Here is a 22,647-nt window from a genome sequence, read left to right as displayed (position 1 = left end):
GACGGACGCCAGCGGCGCCACACGAGGCGCGCGCGCGTGCGCGCCGAGGACCTTCTGGAGGGCTTCTCCTGAGGCCCTCCTGGGCGGTGCGGCGTTTGTCTGCCGCAGAGGAGCGGCGTCTAGGGCAAACATGGCTTTGGGCCTGGGGTCAGTCATAAAAATCGCAGGAACTATAATGGGCTACCCTTTCTTCACTGTCTTTAACATTTGTTGGCTTGTTAGTCTTCACACGCCCCTTCCTGAAAGGTAGGTGTTTTGTCCTCTTTTTAGACCTGAAGAAACGGAGGAGGATGAATTACTTACCAGAGTCCCCTTGGGGCAAGGTCTGCTAGACCCCATCCCGCTGCTGCAACTTGCAGAAACTGATTACTAATCCAGAGCTCTTGCTAGAAATAGCTTCCGCCCCTCTTTACACCCGGTATGGCTAAAGAGGACGTTAAGTTAGGCTTTTTTGTTTGTTTCTTTGTTTTAAAGTTCTTCTGCGGAGCTGATGTGAAAGGGTAGACTCACGTCTGACCCAGAAGCTTTGCAAAGTTGAGAAGGTTTATGAAACAGCTGTAGAAGTGGCCAAATTTAGCTGTAACTTAAGGCATCCACAAACCCGCCAGAATATCCGACGGGAGGGATCCTCATGTTGGTAAAAAGGAATTCAGTGAAAAGCCCCAGGGTAGCCAGCAAAGAGAACCGTCAAGCTGTTTTGAAAGTAAAAAAATAAAGCCACTTCTTATTAGTTCGCTCAAAGAGCTGTTGACCGATGTTGATAAATGCTGTTTTATGTCAGGTAAAAGGGAAAACTAGGCCACACAGCAGCGAGGGTCAGAGGCTACCAATGATAAAGGACTAGGAGAGGGCTAGCAAAAGCCAACAGCTAGTGGAAGAGAGAAGTGAGAAAAAGAAAGGGCTACTGGCCTAGCTTAAGAATAGTTGAGTACAAGGATTTGCCCTTTGCTGTACTTGGATCTCAGAGGCTGACAAAATGATGCTTTCTAAAGTAATAGGTTATCTGAACTAAAATGTAGGAGGAACCCCCCCATAGAGGTTTTCAAATTTACATTAAATAATTAAATAAGTAAGCAGATGATTCTGCAGACTATTCTTAATTGGTTGAGCTCAGTAGACTCAAGATCTTGAATTATGAACCTGTTTGGTTAAAAAAAAAAAAGTCACAATTTCAGGAGAGATTCCATCATGATTTAAGTTATTGTGGTTGTCTTTGAAGTGCAAACCATAAAAAGTCTAGTTCTGTTTCAGGAGAAACTGAACTGTAAATGAGCTTCACCAAGACAAGTTGTTCTAGAATATAATACTGTATTAAGCTCTTTTGGTGCTTGTTATTCACAGGTTTTGCTGAGTTTCAGTTAATATGTAAAAACCAGAAGTTTTATTTTAAAGATCTAGACGTTTGTGAAGAGGAGACAGTGTGTTTTAAATATTTGCAATTTTATTTTCTTTTGACATTAAGCTAAGGAACACTGAGATCATCTATATATACCATGTTAGTATTCCTATCAGAGAAAACGGGTAGAACAGTATTTAGAAAGCAGTGCCAGTAAATCTTATTAAGCATTAGATGTGTTTAAAACATTGATATTAATTTGTAACCTATAGTAGTTAAATGTGTATGACTTAAATGTTAAAATCCCATATTTTTAATATCTTCTACAGTTACAAACCCAATTTTCTGTAGGCTTCACAAACCAGAGGTAAACAAAATGTGCAAGAGTCAAAGGATAAATAATAATATAAATATATATTAGTTGTATTACCTAATAAAAGCCATAATCTGTTAATACAGCTATGGATTTATTTCAGAAATTTAATTGAATATATTACTAATAGTTTGATTGTTGTGTTTTCCGGCGTTGGTAAAATTATTAAAGTTCTTCACTTTCATAGAGTCCAGATTGAGCTGCCAGACGCTGAAACTCTCCTTCAGGGTTAAAAGCTTGTTTCACATCCAAACCTCGCCCGTTAAGTGCTAAATATTTGCTGAAAGTTGGTCGGACACGTAACTGCTTAGGAGCTGGAAGAGTTTGATTTGGACGGGCTGAAATAGATCAAATAAAAGAATTTAGAAAATTTGTTCTAAACAAATGGGTTGCATTAGGTAGTCATTATCAGACAAAAGAAAAAAAGTCAGGAGCTCCCCCTGTGGCCCAACAGATCAGCAGCCCTTTGGGAGTTCTGGGATGCAAGTTTGATCCCCTACGTGGCACAGTGGCTGCAGCTTAGTTCGAGGCTGTGGCTCAGATCTGATCCCTGGCCCAGGAGCTCCAAAAAAAAAAAAAAAAAAAAAGAAGGAAAAAGTAAAAACATATATGGGGAGAGTCCCTCAGATTTTATGCTATGCTGTGATTTACGTTTCTTGATAAATTTTTCTGTTCTTTATAACACTTGCCATAACACTTGATAGTAATGTGACATACCTGTAACATCTAATCTCGTGTTACATGTGATCACTCCAGCTTCATTAACTGCAGACACAGTATACCACCCAGCATCTTTCTTATTTACATCTTTTATTAGTAAAGTAACTCTTCCAGAGTTATCATGATATAAACTGGAAAGAAAAAATTAACAATTGAAAGTAATTAATTTTCTTTTGAAAATTTACTAGTGATATCTCTCACCCACAGTCACACTAATTAAAAAAAACAGGTTTTGCTGTTAGTAAAAAGGTAAATCCTAGCCTGCTTTATCCCTTAAACTTCTGATTAGTGGAATCTGGCTTAATGAGATTTATTATATTTCTATATATATATATTTTTAATTGAAGTATATATAGTTGATTTACAATATCGTGTTAGTTTCATCTATATGTTTTTAAAATTAGACAAATTGAGGTCACAAATGCATGCCATTTATAATGCATTTCAAAGTATGACTGGATTTACCAAGTAAACTATAGTTAAGTCTAGAAACACTTATCCTACCTTATTCGATCAGTGTTGAATTGTACCATTTCATTATTTCTTTTCCAGAAAAGTTTTGGTGGAGGTATAGCTGAGATCTGGCATTCTAGCTTCACTGAATCTCCCTCAAAAACTTTTTTACTCTGTGGTTTGTAGATGAACATTGGTGCTCTTCTATGTTCTTTTGCTACATATTAATGAAAAATTTACGTATTTGATTACAAAAAATATTAAGCCAAAGTATTACGAGATTTGTATGCTGATATAAAAGTTTTAAAAAGTACTAATGACAGTATTGGAAGCTTTCTGTTTTAGCTTTAGTTAAAATAATATGCAATACCATTATATATAGTATACTACTTACAGTACTAAAACAGTAATGTAATAATGCATTGAATTTATAATCATGTTTCATTTAAAGAATTGAAATCATGTTGTCATCATCTCAACTTTAGGGAGGCAGCATGAACGGTGGAAAGAGTACCAACAACTTGGGTTCAAATTTTGTTTCCCCAACAGCCATGCCACACTGGGAAAAATTTACTCAGTTCTCTGGGGCTAAAATGATATCCAAGTAGGAGTTCCCATCATGGCACAGCGGAAACGAATCCGACTGGGAACCATGAGGTTGTGGGTTCGATCCCTGGCCTTGCTCAGCAGGTTAAGGATCTGGCATTGCTGTGAACTGTGGTGTAGGTCACAGATGCGGCTTGGATCTGGTGTTGCTGTGGCTCTGGCGTAGGCCAGCAGCTACAGCTCTGATTAGACCCCTAGCCCGGGAACCTCCAAATGCTGTGGGTATGGCCCTAAAAAGACAAAAGAGGAAACAAACAAACAAAAATGATATCCAAGTAATAGTGACTGCTATGCCCACCATGGCACAAAAATTACTGTGAGGATCAATTATGGTAATGAAGAAGCACTTTGTAAACTATAAAATAATATACAAATGTCAGTAATGCTTTTCCTCAAATATCTGAGGGGAAAGAAGAACTGATAAGATAATATTATAACCCTAGCTTTTTTTTTGTCGTCGTTGTTTTTTAAGAGTTGCACCCACAGTGTACGGAAGTTCCCAGTCTAGGGGTCGAAGTGGAGCTACAGCTACTGGCCTATGCCACAGCCACAGCAGTGTCACATCTGAGCGGCATCTGCGACCTGCTCCACAGCTCACAGCAATGCCTGATCCTTAACCCACTGAGAGAGTCCAGGTATTGGACCTGCGTCCTCCTGGGTACTAGTCAGGTTCATTACCATTGAGCCATGACGGAAACTCCCAACCCTAGCTTTACTGAAGGAGAAATGAAGAAATTGAACAGATGCCTGCCAGAGTCTCTTCCAGTTCTAACATCGTAGTATTTCTGGAATTAATGGCACAGAAAAGATTTGCTCTAAGCTTAATCACTTCAGTTCTGTGTGTGTGTTTTAAATTCTAGGATCACTGTTTTTTCCCTTAGTGTGAGGCCCTTTTTAAAGTGTAGGATAATCTTAAAGATTTTTCATTGATCTGAGTAGAATACAAACCCAGGATTGTCCATCCTTTAACTTGACCAAGCTTTTATATAACAGTGAATTATATAGCAAAATATCTCTTATGTAGTATATCATGGCTTAAGTGTTTATAAATGTGATATATATATATATATATATATTTTTTTTTTATCTTTTTGCCATTTCTTGGGCCGCTACCGTGGCATATGGAGGTTCCCAGGCTAGGGGTTGAATCAGAGCTGTAGCCACTGGCCTACGCCAGAGCCACAGCAACGTGGGATCCGAGCCGCGTCTGCAACCTACACCACAGCTCACGGCAACGCCGGATCATCAACCCACTGAGCAAGGGCAGGGATCGAACCTGCAACCTCATGGTTCCTAGTCGGATTCGTTAACCACTGTGCCATGACAGGAACTCCTAAATGTGATATATTTAAAGCAGTTAAATCGTAATATTTTTAAAACAGGACGTAAGTTTTATTTGTCTTACTAAAGACAAATTTGAGACATGAGTTTTATCACACTTATTTTCTTTCCTTCCCCGCCCCCCACCACTCTTGGTAGGTGTAAGTTCCTGGGCCAGGGATTGAACCTGTGCTGCATTTGCAACCCGCACCACAGCTGTGGCTGTGGTGGATCCTTAATCTGCTGTGCCACAAGGGAACTTCCTATCATACTTGTTTTTTAAAGCGAGTAAGAATGTTTTTGTTGTCATAATTAGAGACTAATTTCCTAGTGGAAGGTACATAGGGAAGTCAGGAAAGTCAAGGAGTTCTCTTGTGGTGCAGCATTAAGGATCTTTCCTAGTGGAAAGTACATAGGGAAGTCAAGGGAGTCAAGGAGTTCTCTTGTGGTGCAGCGTGTTAAGGGTCTGGCATCATCACTGCAGTGGTGTGGGTTTGATCCCTGGCCTGGAAACTTCACATGCTGTGGACACAGCCAAAAGAAAAGTGCATGGTTTAAGGCCAAAAGTTGACGTTTACTCTTCAGTCTTAAACTCTATGTATGTGATTTGGTGAAAATGTGTGTCAGATTGATTATTTTAGGCTGTAGACCAGACAAATGATTAGACTAAAAAATTTTAAGACGCTTTAATCATGTCTACAAATACTCTACATCTAGAAATATATCTAGAATATACTACTTTCTTTGGTCTGTCTGAAATTGTGCCTTTATTTCTCTTCCAGAAAAGCTTTGGTGGTAGATCTGTCATTCCACTTTCACTGGGTTTACCTCAAGAACACCAAGCCCCGGCCACTGTGACTTTTACATAAAAATTGGTGTTCTACTGAGTTGTATGTGTAGACATTAATCCTAACTATAAAGCCCTTGGGAATTTCTTTATTAACACTTTCTTTTTTGACTGTACAGGATTTTCTGGAGTTCCCTAGGATCTCTTTGAAAGCTTACCCAGAACATCCAGCTGCACAGTAAAGGTGGCTTCTCCTGCTCTGTTCTTGGCAACACACGCATAAGCCCCTGCATCTGAAGCTCTGACCACTTCAAAGATGAGTGAGTGAAAACCCTTCTCAGACACTATCATTTTGTGAAGATCATCTGATTGAACTGGTCTTCCATTTAGATACCAAGACACATCAGGAGCTGGCAGTCCACTTACCTAGAAAGGAAAATATAAGACAGAATTTTAAGTTATAGATCACTGCAACCTACTTGTCCATTTATGGATTTTTTTTTTTGGTCGTCTTTTAGGGCCACACCCGAGGTCTATGGAGGTTCCCAGGCTAGGGGTTGAATTGGAGCTGTAGCTGCTGGCCTACACCACAGTCACAGCAGTGTGGGATCTGGGCCATGTCTGCGACCTATACCACAGCTCATGGCAATGCCAGATCCTTAACCCACTGAGCAAGGCTAGGGATGGAACCTGCGTCCTCATGGATACTAGTCAGATTCGTTTCCACTGAGCCACGAGGGGAACTCTTTCAATAATTGTTAACCAAATAGTAACAATTAAAATCCTTGGAATTAATATAGTGTTTTCAGACTATCTCAAACCATATCTAGCTCTTTCATATACAACTTCAGGCTCCTTAAGTTCTCTTTAATTACTATGTTAAGGACATTAATTAATGTTATATTGGTCTCCACAGGGAATATGGAAATCATAAGGCTTTTCTGGTTAATGGCAAGTGCAAATGAAGTCCCAGAGGCACATATATAAGAGACCTGCATATATAATTAATAACCTTTTCAAAACAGAGTGTTCTTGAGCTGTAGTTCTGGCATTTAAGTGCCATTCTGTTAAGTGTTTTTGTATAGGCCTTTACAATTAAATCTACACTGACTTTTCATTCATAAGGAATCTGGAAAAACATTTTATAAGAAAGTTCTCTGAAATGAAGACAATAAAAATGTAGACCTTTCTAATAAATTATTTTAGCCTGAAGAATTCTTCTAGGCTGAGAGTGAGCAGGGTGACTTGAATTTCTTAAAGAGGCATTCTACTTTAGAGATCCTATTGTTACGAAAGGTTCACTTATGTAGAGTATTTATTAGGTGGTTGGCAGTCTTTACTCATTTAATCCTCAAACAGCTTTTTGAGGTAGGGGCATTTGTTATTCCCATTTGACAGGTGAAACAAAAGCATAAAGATGTTAAGTGACTTGTCTGAGGTTACACAACTGGAAAGTGGCAGGGCCAGAATTCTAACCCAGGTAAAATTAGCTCTAGAATTTGTGTTCTTATCCACTGTACATACTACTCGTCAAGCTGTGTAGCAAGCTATAAAGAGAAGGACATTTTTCAAAACTTGGTATCCCATTGTTAATTTTTCTCCAGTATTTTTAAAATTTTCTCTTACTTTGAAGTCCATTCTGCAGAATCTTCCTTCTTCAACTGACATATTTTCTGGCACTTGAATGAAACGAGGCGGATAAAACTTCTCCTGGATTGCATCTTGATCATTCACATCTCCCCTTGAGGATGATCTACTTCTACAAAAATATTTTAATAATCACTATGCAGAAGAGTTGTTATTGCTCTTCCTTTCATGCAGAGAGAGTTTAGCCATCAGTTTGAAACCAGAGTCTATACTCTTTGACCTGTAGTGTAGTAACAATGGAGAGAGGCTGCGGAGTTATGTTTAGCTGTGGCATATTTGATGACTATTGGAAATAGGAGCAATTTAGAAACATCTGGTCCAAATTATACATCTTTGTTTCTTTTTTTCAGTGCCATGAATTGGTGAAGAAACCGGTCAGTTAAAATGCAGAGTACCCCATGGACAATTTTAGTCACATGCAAAGATTATATAATTAGAATTGGGTTTCCATTGCCATGAAAAAGTTGTTTAGCATGAAAATGTGGTCCTGGCTTATTTGACCAAATCATTTAAAAAAATTTCCTCTAAGATAGTTCTGATAATTAACAGATATAAATTTTGATCATCATCTTGGACATTAGAAAATTCACATTTTTTCTCTTGGTTTTAAAGCATTCCTTTTTTTTTTTTAAATAACCACTTTGTTTTATCGAAGTATAGTTAATTTACAGTGCTTTGTTAGCTTCAAGTGTACAACACAGTGATGCAGTTATACATATCTGTTATTTTTTAAATTCTTTTCCAATACAGGTTATTACAAGATACTGAGTAGAGTTCCCTGTGCTATATAGTAGGTCCTTGTTTATTGTAGACATAGTAGTGTGTATATATTTATCCTAACTCCTAATTTATTTTCCCTCCCTCATCCCATCTGGTCACGTTGTTTTTTATGAAACGTATACGGAAAGCTTGAGGGCTTTGTAGATATTACATTTTTAAGCCAAAAACATTTTAGATAGCAAAATACATATTTCTTCAAAATTAAAAAATTTTTTACCTTACTTGTGATGTAGGAACTTGCAGTCGTGCATGTTCTGAATTGTGCTGCTTGAAATTTAAGCAAAATGATAATGTTAACATGATGTTGTTAGCTTGAAATGAAACAGAAATAAGTCATTGAAAGGAACATTTCTCTGGTGGCTGTATTTGTACTGTCATGGATAGTTCTATGTATTTAGCTAATAAGCATTTAAAATATAGTGCACCTTCTTTTTTTTTTTTTTTTTTGTCTTTTGTCTTTTTTGTTGTTGTTGTTGTTGTTGCTATTTCTTGGGCCGCTCCCGAGGCGTATGGAGGTTCCCAGGCTAGGGGTTGAATTGGAGCTGTAGCCACCGGCCTACGCCAGAGCCACAGCAACGCGGGATCCGAGCCGCGTCTGCAACCTGCACCACAGCTCACGGCAACGCCGGATCTTCAACCCACTGAGCAAGGGCAGGGACCGAACCTGCAACCTCATGGTTCCTAGTCGGATTCGTTAACCACTGCGCCACAACGGGAACTCCGCACCTTCTAATACTCTAGCAAGAAATCCCTGGAAATAAGACTGTTCAACAGGTAGGATTTATGAAAATTGGCTAAACTTTGAATTGATGGTTGTTCATTTTTCACATGTCTATTTTATGGCAGAGGATGCTGAGTCCCCCTGGTATATTTGAAATGGGAGCACCTAGGACAGATTGTCCTTTGGTAAAACAGAAATAGTCATGAAGTCACTTGTGTTGGCAGTAGATACAGGGTTTTATGCCCACTGCTCAAAAGTGGCACCAACAGCAGTAAACACATGTTAGACTGGAAAATACTTTTCTTTTTAGCTCATGGCAGAAAATTCTGATGGACACTCTGCAAGCTCTGTATAGAGCTATAAAACAGCCTTTGAAAACAGATTAGTGAATTTTTTAGTAAAAAAGAATAATCCACTTAAGCTCATAATATCCAAATTAAGTTTTTGGCTTTTTCCTGTAGTGGTTTGAATATGTATATATTCATATTAATAGATGTGATATTTCACTTATATGTAGTTTGCTGACGTTTTATATTTTGCAGTGTACCAAAAAATTAAATTTTTCTTTTCTGATTTTGTAATATGTCTTGCTGCTATCTCTTTTTTTTTGGTGCTGTCATCTTCATTTAAAATTTTTAAAAGAATTGAATAATAAGTAGTTCCCATTGTGGCTCAGTGCTTAATGAATCTGACTAGGAGCCATGAGGTTGTGGGTTCGGTCCCTGGCCTTGCTCAGTGGGTTAAGAATCCGGCGTTGCCTTGAGCTGTGGTGTAGGTCACAGTTGAGGCTCGGATCCTGGGTGGCTGTGGCTGTGGCGTAAGCTGGTGGCTACAGCTCTGATTCGACCCCTAGCCTGGGATTCTCCACATACCGAAGGTGCGGCCCTAGAAAAGGCAGAAAGACAAAAAAAAAAAAAAAAAAGAAAAAAAAATGAGTGATAAAAGTTCAGTAGCCAAAAGAGTTTTAAGTTCTGTTTTCAGGTATTAGTTCCTTGCTGTGCTAGACCCTGCCCCAGTCCTTTTCAGTAGGTCTAGTCATATTTAACAGAAACAAAAACCTTATTCTCATCCTTGTATATTTTTATGAAGCCTAGAATTCTTGAATGTTCACTTTCATCCCTTTGGCTCCCAGTTTCTTGTGAACTCTTTAGGAAGGTATGAGAGGTAACTACAGAAGGAAGACTGAAGGAGCAATAGCGGTTCATTCTCCCTCTCCAGCTGTACATTTCTCTTTGAGATTAACTTGTCAAAATGATATTGGTTGGGAACAAGCCAATGAGATATTCACTTTATGTTCTCCATAAAGTTAATCCCTTCTTGGAAAGGTTGCTTTTTTAATCCTGGAGCCATTGCTCATAAGGTTCTTGTTGTTTGTTTTGTTTTGTTTTTAATAAGAAGCATTTTTAAATAATGAGAATATGACAAAGGGATTTGGATGTTTCATTAGTACACAGGTACATTTTAAAACATTGAAATGATAAACTGCTTATGAGAAAAAGGTTATAATTAACTTTGGTTTACAGTTTTAACTTCTGTGAAAGATTTACAACTCATAAATTCTCTGTCCATGAAGACATTATAGAGAGCCTTAGGTCTGACTGACCCCTAAATGTCCAGATGAAATGTGACACCATTAGCCTTCTGGTGTTTTGTTTTTGTTTTTGGCCACATCCTTGGCATGTAGAGGTGCCTGGGCCAGGAGTTGAACCTATGTCACTAGCAGTGACCACACGGATCCTTAACTTGCTGGGCTGCATGGAAAGTCCAGCCTTCTGTTGTTTTGACTTTGTAACATTTCATATGAGGACATTAAACCACGAGAAAAATGAACAGTTTTTATGTATATATTCAGCTTCTAGTGGTCTCTCCTTTTTATATCTTATGGAGTGAGGAAATGATTGACTTTTTTTTTTTTTTTTTTTTTGGCCACACCTACATCATGTGGATGGATGTTCCTAGGCCAGGCTTGAACCCACACCACAGCAGCAACTTGTCACTGCTGCAGTGACAGTGCTGGATCCTTAACCTGCTGTGCCACAAGGGAACTCCGGGAAGTGATTGACTTTTGCTTCAAATGTTATTTATAGGCATTTAAAAAAGCAGACATTTAAAAATCACACAAAAGAAAAGTGCTCCAGTTAGTTAAAGATTATTTTAATTTACCTGTGGTGAATCTTGTGCGGCACTGTCATTTTGAGCTTGAAACACAGCAGCTGCATTCTGTGGTCCTAGCAATCTGCGAGCCATCTTCTCCTCATATGTTAGCCGCTTTAAAGAAGTAAATCGTAAAGGAGATGGTAATGAGATTTAATGTAAGTTGTCCGTATAACATTACTTTAAAACCACAAGCAGGTGTATACGTCTTTGTACAGTTACAGAAGTATAGTATAGTTATGTCTGTTGAATGATAGACGTGTTTTAAAAAAGCATTTTCTGTTTGATCCCATGCATGCCTTAGGTGCAGCCCCCAAAAAAGCTTTTTTTTTTTTTTTTTTTTTTCATTCAGAGCATTTCCCTTTCATTCTAGTGCCACTTTCCTCATCTGTAGTATTCATTTCTGTTTTCTTTTTTCTCCTAGGAAAGGCCAGTATAATCACCTTTAGATAAGTCTCTCCCAAAAAAGGGTAATTCTTTGCCACCCTTCTTGTTTTGTATGTTCCCATTGGGTCTGTCTTTGACTGTAGTACTGTATGTCCTCAGATTCAGAAATAACTTCTATTAAGTGAACACTGAATAATTGATTTACTAATTTCTGGTTAAGAGCAGTACAACTAGTATGTTCAGTGTATTTGGATTAAAGGTTTGTAGTTGTACTGTTTCAAAGATCAGTGACTAATAAAGTGTGCATAGTAGGAATTATAACTATTTTCCATCAGTAACATACATCAACGTACATAAAGAAGTTAAGCTGATAGCATTTCCCGTTAGTTATTTGGTTATCAGACATATTATTATGGGAGGGTGATGCTTAAAATAAATTTTTTAATTCAATCATTCAGACTGATGTTGTTTTCATTTGCTTCATTCTTTTACTACTGAAATCCTAGAGCAGATTTCATTCCGAGAATAGGATCCAAATATTCTCTTTTATCTATTCCTAAGGTATAGATAATCCTATCCTTTTCTGATTATATGGTCATAGATCTGAAATAATTTTCTTTTTTTTTTTTTGCTGGAGTAATTTTCTTATTGAGATTAGGTTTTATAGTTTTATTGGCTTTTTATACAAAATAGACATTTTGCTCACTTGGTTTCCATTATGAAGAAGGCTGTCCTTGCATTTTAACTTTCTCTCCAAATCTTGAATCAGAGCTTCTTTTGATCCTTGTATTTCATGGTCAGGAGTCCTTGGTATGGGCTTAGCATTTAAACTTTGGGATGGCTTAGCATTTACAGGTTGGCCAACTGAGGGTTGCTGATAGCTTTAAAAAGAAAAAAAAAAAGGTTTTTAAAAAAGATCTTTAAAGTAAGACGTGGATACATAAAATAGATTTGGATGGAGTTTCTGTTGTGGCTCAGGGTAAATGAGCCCGACTAGGATCCTTGTGGATCCGGGTTCAATCCCTGGCCTCACTCAGTGGATTAAGGATCCGGCGTTGCCATGAGCTGTGGTATGGGTCATGGATGCGGCTGGGATCTGACGTTGCTGTGGTGGACAGCTGTAGCTCCTATTTGACCCCTAGCCTGGGAACCTCCATATGCCACAGGTGTGGCCTTAAAAAGCAAAAAACCAAAAAAAAAAAAAAAAAAAAAAAAAAAAAAAAAAAGATTTGGCACGATTCTGTTAGTCACCTTTAGGTAGGTTGAATTTACCACTTAGTACTGCTGGTGTTATTAAAATACCACCTGCCATAATAACAGGAAGAATTTTGTAAACATGGTTCCCAGCTTTTTTTTCATCTTGGCAGATGTAAATTAAGTGGCAGGAGGAGCAGTTTGGTTTAGACATGAGGAAGGTGTCTGTCCTGGAACATCTTCCCTAAAGAAGCGAGAGTAAATCTAGTTACTGGAGGCGTGAAAGCTCTCCCAGTCTTCCACTTGAATTTCCCAAGTTTGATTGTGGGTGGAGAGTAAGCAGTGGCGTGGTGGAGCTGACGCATATGGGCTTAAAAGAACTGATTTAAGTATTTAGTATCTTAAGAGATTTAGTATCTCTTCCCAGCGCCATGTGATCTCATGTTGAAAGTCTGAAATTCTTGGTGGTGGGAGGATCTATCTACATTAGGGAACTTGGTAAATACCACAACTCATGGCTTCTTCCTCCAGAGCTGACTGTTAAACATTTACCAGCCTGATCACTGGTATTTAGTGAATATTCTCTTGCTTTGAATGGAGTCTACAGTTTGCATATGTCATCTTTGGCTTTCCTATTAATTTCCAGTTCCTATTAATTTCCTTTTTTAGACAGTCCGAGCAATCACTATATTATAATTTCTACAGTAGTGACAGGTTCTTCAACATTGCTAAAGTGATTTTTTTACACTGTAAACCAGCGATGATGGAAAAAATAAAAATCATTTAAAAAATAAAGTGATTTTTTTTTAGAGAGAGAAAATGATGATTAGAGGAGGAAGGCGAAAAAAACATGAACTGAGAAAAAAAAGGGTTTGAAAAGAAAGCAAACTTGAATGGCAGTTAAAGAGTTTGGTTTAAATCCTTATTTCACATTCCGATCCTGAATTTTCTTCCGAGATGTCGATGTCCTTAGCCCTCCCTCCTGCCCGGGTTCTCCTGCTGACTCTGATAGAGGATAGGGTTGGTATTTGGTGACTCCTGCCTTTGTAGATCTGTTAATTAGCTTACAACCTTTCGCAGAGTTCATTAGATTTCACCTAGTTTCTTTCTTTAGGGCCCTGCAGGTGCCAGCTTCTGTCTATTTCATGTGGGAAAACTGGCCACTGCCCTGAATGACTATTTTGCCATTATCATACTAAACTTTTTCCACCTATCTAGGTAAGACAATGTTGGTCTGTTCTCTGACATGTTCCCGTTTAAAAATTCTCAAGGATCATTAAAGGAACTTGTAAGCTAAGTAGAAATATATTTCCTGTCAGTGGATCCAGAGTTTTAATTTTTGTTGGCTTTGGGAACTTGGTTAATAATCTCTAGATTATAAATATACCAAAGAAAAAAAGATGTTTTTTTTTAACTCACCATTGTGTAATTTATATCTACTAACACAAAGCTTGCAAAATAGTAAGTCAGTACTCTCAGTTGAATGAGTATTTCCCACTGTATTCGGGATGCTCTGAATTAAAAGTTAATTATATACATTTTCCCTCCTTGCATTTCACATCTTGAGGATTGTCTGTATCAGTCTTTAACTAAAGTCTTATTTGTTCAGTTAAGTAAATAACCAAACCAAGGATCTAAATAAATATTGACTTTTTTTTTGTTTCTTTTTGTTTTAAGATTGAATTTTGGCTTTACAGATTCTATCTCTCCCACTGTATGAAGTTAGAATAAATTGTTTTTGTTTGTTTGTTTTTTGAGCTAGCCTACTATCTTCTAAAAAGTCATGTATGTTTGGGGAGTTCCCACTGTGGCACAATGGAATTGGTGGTGTCTCTGTAGCCCCTGGACACAGGTTCAATCCCTGGCCTGGCCCAGTGGGTAAAAGGATCTGTGTTGCAGCAGTGTGGCCTAGCTTGCAACTGCGGCTCAGATCTGATCCTTGGTCTGGGAACTCCATATGCCTTGAGGTGGCCAAAAAAGGAAGGGAAAAAAAAGTCACATATGTTTGGTAGGGTGAATTAGCATTAAATCTTTCATCAGACTCTGATAATGTAATATATTGAGAAATCCTGAAGGACCATCAAAAACAAGCTTGAGAATCACTGATTTATATATGTAACCTCAGTCACTTTATTCACTAAATACTCCTGTTATTACCAGTTTAGATGATGTAAGTGTTAGGACTTAATATCGCTTCATAATTAGAAGCTAATGTATTTGCACAGTGCTTTATAGGGCTTTTTTCCTCCTATTATTCATCACCCAAATCCTTGCTTTTGTTACAAATCAGGAAACTGAATCACCGAGCAGATAAGGTAATGATGAATGTTACAGAGCATGCTTTCTGAAAGGAACAATTTAGAATTAAAGAGTTCCTTTAAATTTCTAGTCTGTGGTTTGATCAACTGAATAAAACATTTTCTTAAGGGCTTCCTACTGTTGAAAGTCTAAATAAAGCTTTCAAACTTCTCTAGGTCAGAATCCAAGGGATTATTTTAGAAGACAGGGCAAACTTAAGCCCATCATAACAATGAGGGACTCGTGTACAAATGTTCAAAGGGCCAGAGCTTTCCACCCTGTGCAGCTGGACACTGAATGGGTATCAAGTGGCTGTGGGAAGATTAAAAGAGTTATCTGTGGTTGCTGAAAATGGAACAGCTAAAGCTGGATCTTTGATCTCTGGTTTGGGGTCCTCCTATGCTTTATTTCTTATCCTCTCCATTTTTGCCTTTCTTCCTCTCTTAGTTCTGTGCACAGAGCCGGGTATAGGGTTGAGGCTCACTAATATTTATTTGATAGCTTTCACTTCTGGGCAGGAGTTTGGAACAGGATTAAAGATTTTACTAAGAGAAATATTGTTGTCAGAAAAGGTTATTTTTTTATTTTTATTTTTATTTTTTTGTCTTTTTAGATCCACACCCGTGGCATGTGGAGGTTCCCAGGCTAGGGGTCTAATTGGAGCTGTTGCTGCTGGCCTACGCCAGAGCCACAGCAATGCTAGACCCGAGCCATGTCTTCGACCTACACCACAGTTCACAGCAATGCTAGATCCTTAACCTGCTGAGCAAGGCCAGGGATCGAACCCCAGCCTCATGGCTCCTAGTCGGATTTGTTTCCACTGTGCCACGACGGGAACTCCAGAAAAGGTTATTTTATATTTAAACATTCTTATATAGGAAATTTGGAAATAATTGAAAGATAAATGGAAAAAGATTAAAATACTAAAGTTATCTGTATTACTAGGAAAAATCTACAATGTGTGATAATGGGATTTTGAAGTGGAGGAGAAAGAGAGGGCTTTTAATTCTTGAAGCCATCTTTTAAACACATTAGGCCAAACCAGTGAGGATGCCATTTTTATAGGACAAAAATTGTTGACTATCAACTGTTTCAAATGGTTCAACATAGTATCTATAGGATTCTTTATTTTTTAAAATTTTTATTTATTCTGTGGGATTCTAACAAATGTTCTTGGCTTTCCTGGTTTTTGTTTTTTAAAAATATTGAAAAGGGAGTTCCTGTTGTGGTTCATTGGAAATGAACCCGACTAGTATCCATGAGCATATGGGTTCGAATCCTGGCCTTGCTCGGTGGGTTAAGGACCAGCATTGTTGTGAACTGCGGTGTGGGTTTGCATACATGACTTGGATCCCATGTTGCTGTGGCTGTGGTATAGGCCAGTGGCTGCAGCTTCAGTTCGACTCCTAGCCTGGAAACTTCCATATGCCTCAAGTACAGCCCTAAAAAACAAATACAAAAACAAACAAACAAAGATTTGAAAAGGTTTCTTTGCAAATTGTATTGCTTATGGTCAGTTCAACTAGGTTTCTAGAGTCACCAACAATATGAATCTCTAGAAAAATTAGTCTAGAGAACACTGAGAGAAATTATGAATTTCAGCAAGTCTGTCCATAAGCCTACAATCAACAAAACATATTCCATCAGACAGTTTTTCATATACCTCTGACTTAATTCTCTGACGTTCTACCCAGCCAAGGAAAAGGAAAACTGATAGCCCAAAGTTTGCATAAGCACAAGGTATTTAGTTCATGTTTTAAAAAAAGCACAACCACGGTGTCATTCTTCATATCAGGTTCTGCTAGGACAGTTTTAGGGCTGTGGAAATAGTACATGCTTGCATAAGGATACAGGTATTTTTCCTTGTATTTAGATCAGTCCAACTAGTTTGAACAAAGTATGGTTGTAATTACCAAAGGAAACCTTAAGGCCATGAGCTTTTATCTCCTCAGGCCTATCTTAACATAGGGAAAATTCATACACTTCAAGTGTCTGCATCTCATATTTTCTTTTTAGCCAAGAGGATATTCAGGATCAGGGAGGAAAATGGATAGGAAGAAAAGACTAAGACTGAGAAGAAACTTAATAGCCTCTGCTTATGTGAGAGGAAATCCTATCTGAAGAAGAGCAGACAGGTGTTCGTCTCAGCTAAGCCCAGAACCAGAGCAATTAAATTTACAGCATGAGGATCTTAACTTAGAGCTGGGGGAATAGTTCACTGTTCTTGGTACGTTAGAAATCTTTTTTTTTTTTTTTTGAAGGTGGAAAAGAATAGGTAAGTAGTTATATAAGATGATACGTGATTGAGGTTCAACTCAACCTGGAGGATGGGTCAGATGACTTTTTTTTTTCCTCTTTTTTGTCTCTTTAGGGCTGCACCCATGGCATATGGAAGTTCCCAGCCTAGGGGTTGAATAGGCGCTGCAGCAACTGCCCTACACCATGGCCACACCAGGGTCCGAGCTGCCTCTGCAACCTACACCATAGCTCATGACAATGCTGGATCCTTAACCTACTGAGTGAGGCCAGGGATTGAACCTGAATCCTCATGGATACTAGTCAGTTTTGGTGCTACTGAGCCACAACAGGAACTTCCTTCCAGATGACTTCTTCTTGCCAGTACCCTGGTTCAAGGTGTTCCAAAAGAAATATGGAATGAGACCCTGAGGTCACATTGACTTTTTAGGTAGTGAAGAACGAAGTACATAACGCATTCCCGTTTCTCTCTCAGAAACGAGCTCACTCTATACACAGTTCTATCCCTATTTATATTTTATAATTTCACTTACTTGGAGTCCATGGTGGAAGGGATTTTACTGCTACTGTAATCAGGCTGTGATGGTAATATGGAGCTGAGGAAGCTGGCTGGGGACTGGTTATAAGTGGCTGTAACCCTTTGGCCTGGGTTGGAGGCAGCAGGCTGCTGGGGAGAAGCAGGAAAAGCAGAGGAGGACATAGTGATGTGAGAGCTCACTGTTGAGGAGGCAGAAAATCTTTGCTCTGTGCACTGGCGGGGCTGGATGATAATGGAAGACTGTTTGGTCTGGCTAGAGTAGCTGGAGGTTTCCGGTCCGGGCGGCTGCAGTCTGGAGCCACATGGGTTTTGGGATTGGATGAAATGTTTTGGACGTTCGTAGTTAAACATGTTTAGCTGGTTTACAGAAGTTGAAGGCAACTTATTATTGTAATGATTTGCTCCTGGAGGGGTGGGGTCCTGAATCTGGGGCTGCAAGCCTGGAATTACAGAAGGTCGCAGTGAATCAGAAGCGACCTTGGTCTGCCCCTCCTTGCTGAGATCCTGGGAATACTGTGCTCCTGGCTGTGATGGAGTGGCCTTCTCGTGAAGAGTACTGTTCCTTCAAAAGAAGAAAATGATTCAGTTACAATATTCGCGTCAAACCCAGCACTGTTTATTTAAGATCTTTAGGGTTTATGTAATTTTTTTTTCTTTTTTGGGGGGGGGGGCTTGTGTGCTTTCAAGGTCAAATCAAGGTGGAACTTTCCTGGCTTCTAGACTTCCCATTCCTTTATCTCTTGTTTTTGCACAGATGACTTTCCTCTTGAGAATAAGAGAAAAAGAATTCATTAGTGTTCGTTTGCCTCTGGATGATTCCTAAAGCATGCCTAGGGACTTCAAGGTGTGGGCACACAAAGTTTGGGTTTGCCAAGTGGTTGTTTCTGAAATGAAATCTGTGATGTTGCTCAGTGTGATAATTTTATGGTTTTATGTTTAGCTTTTGCCAGTGGCTACAGTTTCATTAACCACAGACAGCTAATGATTTAAAATTATTAGCAGTTAAATATGTAACATCTCAGCTTCCATTCAGTCTGGATTCTTCCCATTTCTCATCAAAACCACTAAGCAGCTCTTCTGATATACAGGTTATTCCACACCATGTGATCTGTGATGAATGACATGGTGAATCAAGGGCAGCAGCAATATACTTCTTTTTTAAAGGACATTACTCTCCATATTTGTTCTCTCATCCTTTTACAATTTCACAATATAGAGTGAACATCTATACTTCACCGTTGTCAAATTCAAGTGGATTTTCCTTTACCTTACAAATAACTGCCTCTTTTTTTTCCCTTGGATTCCCAGTTGACCATAGTACAAAACTAGATGATAATTGAGTAATTGTATTTGTGCCTCTCCGTGTGTTTATAGTATATGTGTTACTCACTGCTTTCCAGAGCCCTTTGTTATTTTTTTTGTTGTTTTAGATTGTATTATCTAGTTATTGGTCTTGATGTTCTCTTAATTAGTTTCACTTTAAGTTATTCCTACCTGTTTAATATGTATTTTAGACTAATTTTGAAATCGTTTTAGTTCCTATAGTATTTTTTCTTTTTAAAGTAGAATGTACATGTGGTACATATACACAGTGGAATATTACTCAGCCATTAAAATGAACGAAATGTCGGCATTTTTAGCAACATGGATGAACCTAGAAATTATCATGCTAAGTGAATCAGTCAGTCATATAATGAGACACCAACATCACATGAAAGGACACAATGAACTTCTTTGCAGAACAGATGCTGACTCACAGACTTTGAAAAACTTATGGTTTCCAAAGGAGACAGTTCAAGGTTGGGGGGATGTGCTGGGGTTGTGGGATGGAAATCCTACAATATTCGATTGTGATGATCATTTTACAACTATAAATGTAATAAATTCATTGAGTAATAAAAAAGAAGAAAGAAAGTAGGATGTACAGAAGGAAGTAAGGCAACTATGATGGTAGCCTATACTTTCAGAAGAAAAGGTGGGCGCCACTTCTCTTACTTGGCTCTGCATTGGCATTTCTAACTTCCTTCCTTCCTTCCTTGGATCACTCATTTGCCGCTAAAATCAACCTTAGAAATTATATTTGCCTCTGATTTCTTCTATTAGTATGGTAAATTTGAGCAGAAATGTATATATAGACTTAACACACAAAGACTAGCCCTATAAATTGTTGTAACATTGATTCTATCTTTATTCAAAATATCAGGTAATTTAGTTCAAAATACATTTAGTTTGTTTCATATAGTATAAACCAACACCGAGATAATGATAAATCAAACTTTTACCAAATTGTCCTCATTGAAGCAAAGTGTTAAAAATTTTTAATTTCCTATCTTGAAGGAAGTATCATTTTTAATGAAAAATTTCTAAACCAAACAACTTGATCCTAAGTTTGTACATGTAGTTTAAAGTTAGAAGTTTTAGAGAAGACCGCAAATGTAACTAAAGAGCGAAGAGAAAAGTTCTCTTGAAAAGGGCTCTTCAAAGGTCATCGTGTCTTAGTTTCGAGTTTATGAACACAAGCACATTCAGCGAGAATGCATTTTAGTAATTAACTGTATTATATTAGGCCTTTAAATTATTGGAGAAAAATATCCAGAAGGATACTGTAATTAGATATTTTTTAAAAAAAAGGCTATTCCAAGGCAAGTAGTTTTATAGTTATGGGTTTTATTTCATTGCAGAATTGAAACCCGTATTTGATTTAAAATTCCTTTTTGGGCAGGCACATCATTCAGATTAATTTCAAATAATAAGGAATAAACTGTTTAACAATAGCCAGTAGATATTTTCCAGAAAGTTCCCTATTTTTCTTTCAGTATATCTTTCGAATGTCAGCTATCTTATACATTTTGCTATCGGCCTTCATAGTTAACAATTACTTTTGTTTCTTAAAAATGTGTTCTTTCAAAAGTTTCCTTTTATTCATGTCTCAGCAATTGTTCATAAGTAATTCTGAAAGGCTCTTCATGTTTGTAATTACTGTTTAACAATTCAGTTCTATAATAGATTATATTATATGACAGTGTCATTTTATTCCAGATAATGTTAAATAAATTTCAAGAATTTTATGAATGAAGCACTATTGTCTTCTATTTAGAAAAATCTTAACCTTTTCCTCCTATCTATAATGTAGCACAGACTTGCACAAAAAGCTGAGGATAATTTGAAGCTGTGGAATATTACCACAATTACGGTTAGACCAAGTGTCCCTTTTCACAGAAAAATGATGATTTAAGAATAATGACATACTGCTGTCTTTCCTTCTGCCCTTTCTATAATGCCTTCCAATCTCAGTGGAATTAATAGGTCACATTTTTTTTTCAAATCTTTGTATAAAACCATTATGATCTTGGAGCTTTTGAACTTTTTTATCTGAAGATCACCTTTTACATGCTCTTCTGATTTGGACAAAACACAAAAACAAACCCCCAAACTGAAGGAGAAATAAAGAAGGGACTTACCCGAGTTCCAAGGAGTGCCAGCTGAGTATAACCTACTACTACAGGGAAGGAAGAGGCAGCCCCTTCCCTCACAGACTAATCTAGTGGCTCTGTGCTTAGTATTATAGCACTGCTGACTTTTATCAGCTGCCAAACAGTGACATCTGATGTGCTTGCCTGTCCATCTACCTATGCTGGCATGTCAAAGTAAGAGTCCACGATCTAAACAATATCTCAGATGTCTTCGTGATATTTAAGGAGTGGGATTATGAGCTTCTGCAGGCCTTTTTATTTTAGATGTGAATTTTGACTGTGAGCTTTAGCAGGCTCGTGTAGCAGGGGAAAGCAATGAATTGGGAAATGGAGAACAGTATAAAGAAAACTTGTTTTCTTTTTTGCGGTGGAGGCTTTGATCTTCTCTGTTGAAGAAAGGACTAAAAGGGGGATAGTATTCTAAGACTTATGTTCTAACTACTAAGACCTCTCCAGAAATAAGACCAGTGATGGATGGACTCCAAATTAATTGGTATTGGGTAGTTGTTCATCTGAAGGCCTTTTTTTTTCTCTTGACAAATGGGAGTGGGATTCGAGCAGTTTATTTCAAGAGAGGGAGTGTATCTGGGCAAAGGCAGGAGAGCAGGATGATGATGTCGTGTCACTGGGAGGGTGGGATAGTGGAAAAAATGCAGTTTGTTTTCTTTAGCAAGTTCTCTGAATCTGTATGTCATATGCCTCCTTGATCTTATACTTTTGTTCGAAAAGAGTTCTGAAGCATTTAAGAAACTACCAAATAGGCAGTCTCTTTATAGCTAAGGCTTTGTACTGTTAATTCTTTTTATTTCCCTTACTCCTAAGAACTACACAGTTTCCTTTCTTTTTTTTGCCAAGAAGACTATCTTAGAATTTAGGTTTCAGTTTTTGTGCAGGGAAGTAAATAATTACAGAGAACAAAACCTTCAAATCAACAAGAGGTGGTGCATAGGGGTAGGTGGCATGAAGATCAGGCTAATCAAGTGGAATTGTCCCTATTTAGTGGCCTCAGCTTTGGTATGGTCCTATTGTTTGAAGTGTATCTGTTTATTCCCCTTCCTCATGGGTATTCCAGTCTTGATGGGAATTACTATGTACCTTAGCGTTCAACAAATATATATTTGAGCACCTATGAGCCATTTAAAATTCTTCACAGCTGACCATGTAGGTGTACCTTCCTTTAGTGTTCAGAGAAAGTTTGATAACTGCCACCTGGGCACACAACCATTACTTAGTAGAAAAAGCAGTATTCTTGATGAGTAGGTGTTTGCCTACAAAGTCTTATTTCAGGAATCTCCCAAAATATTTCTCCACATCTGCTCACTGATATTTCAGATTCTATTAATAGGAACAAAACCTTTCAATCTAAATTAGAGAGACTTAAAGTGAAAATACAAGTGACAATAAAACTAACAAGAATAACTGACCCATATAGCATTTACCATAAGGCCCTATGCTGAGTACTTTAGATGTGGTATATATGGCTGATACTTGGCTCTTTCCAAGAACAGCGTTTGATTGAGATATACCCTACCAGCCATGTAGGCAAGATGCCCAAGACAAACTGAAGTCCTCAGTTTTGCCTAGGGAAGATTCTGAATGTTCTA

The 22,647-nt window shown here is 38.0% G+C and overlaps 1 protein-coding gene and 1 long non-coding RNA gene across 7 annotated transcripts; one reads left to right on the top strand and one right to left on the bottom strand.

Moving 5' to 3' along the window:
* On the top strand, window positions 20-5,952 carry LOC110259498. Its single transcript, XR_002341931.1, has 2 exons — window positions 20-246; window positions 5,775-5,952. It is a non-coding gene; the product is annotated as an uncharacterized LOC110259498 (long non-coding RNA).
* Window positions 1,422-21,272, bottom strand: MYOT (myotilin). Of its 6 annotated transcripts, none has more exons than XM_005661661.3 (10): window positions 21,032-21,272; window positions 17,566-18,132; window positions 11,991-12,165; window positions 10,907-11,011; window positions 8,240-8,286; window positions 7,222-7,354; window positions 5,814-6,021; window positions 2,934-3,099; window positions 2,427-2,560; window positions 1,422-2,047 (listed from the first exon to the last, which is right to left on the bottom strand). In XM_005661661.3, the coding sequence occupies exons 2-10, from the start codon at window positions 17,919-17,921 to the stop codon at window positions 1,875-1,877; spliced, it is 1,497 nt and encodes a 498-aa protein (XP_005661718.1). In that variant the 5' UTR covers window positions 17,922-18,132; window positions 21,032-21,272; the 3' UTR covers window positions 1,422-1,874.

The sequence above is a fragment of the Sus scrofa genome, chromosome 2 (genome assembly GCF_000003025.6).
Source record: "Sus scrofa isolate TJ Tabasco breed Duroc chromosome 2, Sscrofa11.1, whole genome shotgun sequence".
In the NCBI taxonomy this organism is placed as follows: domain Eukaryota; kingdom Metazoa; phylum Chordata; class Mammalia; order Artiodactyla; family Suidae; genus Sus; species Sus scrofa.
This window is presented reverse-complemented; position numbering and strand designations above follow the sequence as displayed.

Coding starts and splice junctions, on each gene's coding strand:
- MYOT (XM_013995135.2), bottom strand. CDS start 17,921: ATGTTTAACTACGAACGTCCAAAACATTTCATCCAATCCCAAAACCCA. Junction 6,022..7,221: donor TCTGCAGAATGGACTTCAAA/GTAAGAGAAAAT, acceptor TTTCCTTTCTAG/GTAAGTGGACTGCCAGCTCC. Junction 3,100..5,813: donor TGTGCAGCTGGATGTTCTGG/GTAAGCTTTCAA, acceptor ATTAATATGTAG/CAAAAGAACATAGAAGAGCA.